Here is a 3759-nt window from a genome sequence, read left to right as displayed (position 1 = left end):
CCCTCCTTTTGGCCAGAGGAAAAGGGAAAACATCCCCTCAAACCGAATTCGCAGAACCCCCACCAGAAGGCAACAGCCAACACCTCTCTCTGAGAGAGAGTAACCTAGGCATTTTGAATATAACAAGACTTTATTCGTCTTTAATGTACTTTGAAAGTCTGTGTATCCTTCTTAGATCTAGATAGTGCCTGTTATGCGTTTTTCCCCCCAATTGAAAGTTGAAATACTTTGTCTGGTAATATGCATTGAATTTTATTATATTTACTGCTACACGAGAAACCAACAAAACTTCATATATTCTATCCAAAGTAGTAGTGTAGGAATTAGTTCTCTCTTTACAATCACTGCTCGACCATGCCAAACATTGACTCGGGAACAAACTCAAAACTGGTAACACAGGATGCACATTACAAACATGAACCTCTCAACTCATCACCATTACAAACATCTCCTTCTAACAAGACTCAGACAGCCTAAATGAAACATTTCACACTCTCAAACGTGGGTTCTTTCTTGCGTGTCCGAGTCCTGAGTTGCTGGGCTGCTTGATGCATTTGAAGACTCAAAAGAACCTAGTCCCATTTGAGATTCAAGAGTTGTTTGCATTGTGTCTGAGGCTGAATCCGGTGTCTCAGTTGAGTTGCTGTAATTCTTTCCTTTTGCATCAATGCTAAGATAATCGGTCAGAACTTTCTTTACGCCCAATCCGCGCTGAGGAGAAATCCTGGCATTGGTCGTGAATGGTGATCGTTCTACCCGGAGAGGGCTAGCTCGCTGTGCAGGTGAAAAGCTTGGTGTGGCATAAGCTGTTTTATATGGAGTGCTTGAGATGGGCACTGATGAGTATGGAATAGGAGTTGCCTTGTGTGAAATCACACTAACTTTGGAGATTGATGGGAACTGATCGGAGTGCCGTGATGGGAACTGATCTGAATGCCTGGTCAAGTCATCTACATAAAGCAGATCATCAATGCGTGCCACAATGTTGAATGCCAGGCTCTCAAGAACCCTTGAATAGCTCTCCAAGATGGATTTCCCAACATCCTACACAGATTAAAGTTGATCAATTAATTAAGAAGAAAAGAATAATTGAAGGACTAAATCAGAAGAAAATTTTGATTGGGACAAAGTGGGGGAACCTTATTGTACTGAATCTTGCTCATATCGAGGGATGTCTGTGGAAGACCGGGGAAGCGTTGCTTCAAACAAATTAAGAGACTTTCTGCTCTTTCTGCAAGTAATTCCCTTTTATCTGCATCAACCACCATCATGTCCTTGACCATTTCCCATGACGACTTTGAACTATTTCTGGTATTGTTATTTTTAGGTTTTGAGTTTATCTTTTGGCGCCACAAGTAGATTGAGGACTCAACTCTGTTGGCAATCTCTATAGCTTGATGTTCAGAGGACAGATCAAGGCAATCAAGCAGACATTCAGGGGAGAATTGATCTGATGAAATATATCGATAAATAACATCCCCTAAGCTTGCTCTTCCATTCTGAAATCAAGTTGAAGCAAAAACATGAAAACCATGTCTAAGTAAGCTCATATATTTGCCCCCAAAAAAAAAAAAAAAAAATTAAGCACATGTAACTGGAATCTTGAGAATTTTCAAACCTTTGGAAGAGCTTCCAGATATGATTCAGGGACTTCGATATCAGCTAAAGTGATACTATTGATTGCCATTGCAGCTTTAAGTATTTGATTTGTGCAATCACGCTTGTGCTGCACTTGCTTTCTTGTACTTTCATGGAGTCCACCAGGAGGAACTCGGGGCACAGGAAGCCACCACTTCTCTTCTTGGCGTTGAAATGCTCTTCGGAAGGAGGTTGATCCATCAGCATCTGGAGCCAGAATTCCTTGGTCAACATACCAGAACTCTGTCTCGTCAAAACCATCTAATATTTCCTGCAAGGATAGGCTAAATTCAGAATGGATCCCATGAAACTGGATCTTTACAGAAAAAGACAAGTATTTGAGAAGCTTACAAGAAGCATGTTATCCAATTTGCGAAGGGCTGGGAGATTAACATAAAGATCTGAGCGGGGTCTGCAACTCATGACCTGAATTGAGTTGTAAACACGTCAAAACAACTTCAAGGAATTTAGTAGCCCTTAACCAATATTTTTGTTGTTGGACACTTTAATAGTTGCAAATCATAGTATTATCACATCAGTTATGAGCATAAAGACCAGAGTATACGCATGCATTATCATTCCAAAACTACCAGTTACTATGCAGCAAAATTAAAGATTATATACATTTCATGGCTACCTTTTATGCAAATTAGAAGATGGGATGCAGAAGCTGAGAAATTAAACTGTTCTAATAATTCATGCTGGAATCAGGTTGTACCTCCAATTTGCTTCCGTCTGGAAATGTCTGCCAAGAAGGTTTCAACTCAACGATGTGATCACTCACACAAAGAAGCCATTCCATCTCTCTTCGCCACATCAATTTCTTCTCCCGCGGTAGAGGTTCTAGTCTCCAAAGTTGCCCAAATAGGGTTGCTATAGAATTGAACAAACAATATGAAAACTAAATCAACACTACTACAAGCTAGCTTTTCAAGACATTAAGATAGTACATTAAAATTCCATACCACAAAGATTAGTAATCGCATTCGATATAGCCAATGCTGTACAAACCCCATTTCCACAACCTGACATATCTTCTCCAAGCAGCAATTTTGAAAACCTCTCCTTCATCAACTCAGTCTCTACAATCCCACACACCAAAATCAAGCTCAATAGCAAAACCAACAAAACAACATGTAATTTCAGTGCCTTAATAAATAGAGACAATACCTGAGATTGTAGACCCTTGTTTCTGTAATTTCCTATCATCCAAATGGGCTTCAGCCCCATTCTCACTGGTACAATCTGGTGCCTCAGATTTCTTAACAGGCCAACCCAATGAGGGTGGAGAAGATGTCTCCTCAGAGCTACTGTGACTCTGCTCCTCATGCACTGTAGTCTCAGATGTCAAAAAATCTGAACTTGAACAGCTCTCACGACCCTTCTCCACAATCTCAATCAACTCCCCAAAGGTCTCACCTTTACCCACAATTTCATCAAGCCCCTCACTTTCCATTGCAGCTATTCCTTCTTCAGTTGAATCACAAAATGCAGAGTTGTTCATCACTACCATACCATTGTAAGTCAGCCTCCCCAAGCAACAAGAGTTAGAGATTCGAGCTCTGGAATAGAGGCTTCTTATGTACTTGGACAGGCAAAACCCAAATATGGAAACTGGGTTCTGGATATTGGGTCCTCTGAACCTCACCAATGGCAGACAAAGCTTGAGCTGTTGGTACTGGTTTTGTAGATGGGCTCCTTCTCTTTCCTCTTGGTGAGTGAAAGGTCCTTCCATGAGGCCTCAACCATTTCTGATAGTGAAAGGTAGCTGGTGGATATATGAAGAAAATCTGGAAAAGATTGTTGCTTTATTTATATGAACCAAAAATGTGAAGCTAGGAGCTGGTCATGATTACTCAAACTTGCTCAAACACATGAACAGCGAGAGAGAGACCCATATTTGAACTTTGAAGAGCGTATTTTTGTCCTTTCTAAAGTATTTAATCAAACAGTAAACTTTGAGTGACTCTGTCTGTCTCTCTCTCTCTGTTAGTCTGCTTTGCTTAAACAAGATTTCAAAAATGATGATGGGATTAATAATTCTAAGTTGGGTTTGAATTATATGATAAAAAAAAAAAGTTATGGGAGTCGTGTAATCAACGGATCTAACTCAATGATGTC

At 40.2% G+C, this 3759-nt stretch overlaps 1 protein-coding gene across 1 annotated transcript; it reads right to left on the bottom strand.

Moving 5' to 3' along the window:
* Positions 1–265: 265 nt before the first annotated feature.
* LOC112193813 (rop guanine nucleotide exchange factor 7) lies at positions 266–3559 on the bottom strand. The gene is made up of 7 exons (XM_024334061.2): positions 2809–3559; positions 2604–2720; positions 2357–2511; positions 1990–2064; positions 1619–1909; positions 1140–1499; positions 266–1044 (listed from the first exon to the last, which is right to left on the bottom strand). Exons 1-7 carry the CDS (start codon positions 3371–3373, stop codon positions 496–498), a joined length of 2112 nt encoding a protein of 703 aa, XP_024189829.1. The 5' UTR covers positions 3374–3559; the 3' UTR covers positions 266–495.
* Between the last annotated feature and the right edge of the window lie 200 nt (positions 3560–3759).

The sequence above is a fragment of the Rosa chinensis genome, chromosome 3 (assembly GCF_002994745.2).
Source record: "Rosa chinensis cultivar Old Blush chromosome 3, RchiOBHm-V2, whole genome shotgun sequence".
NCBI classification, from domain to species: Eukaryota; Viridiplantae; Streptophyta; class Magnoliopsida; order Rosales; family Rosaceae; genus Rosa; species Rosa chinensis.
The sequence above is the reverse complement of the archived record's forward strand: the minus strand, read 5'-3'. Positions and strand labels throughout refer to the sequence as shown.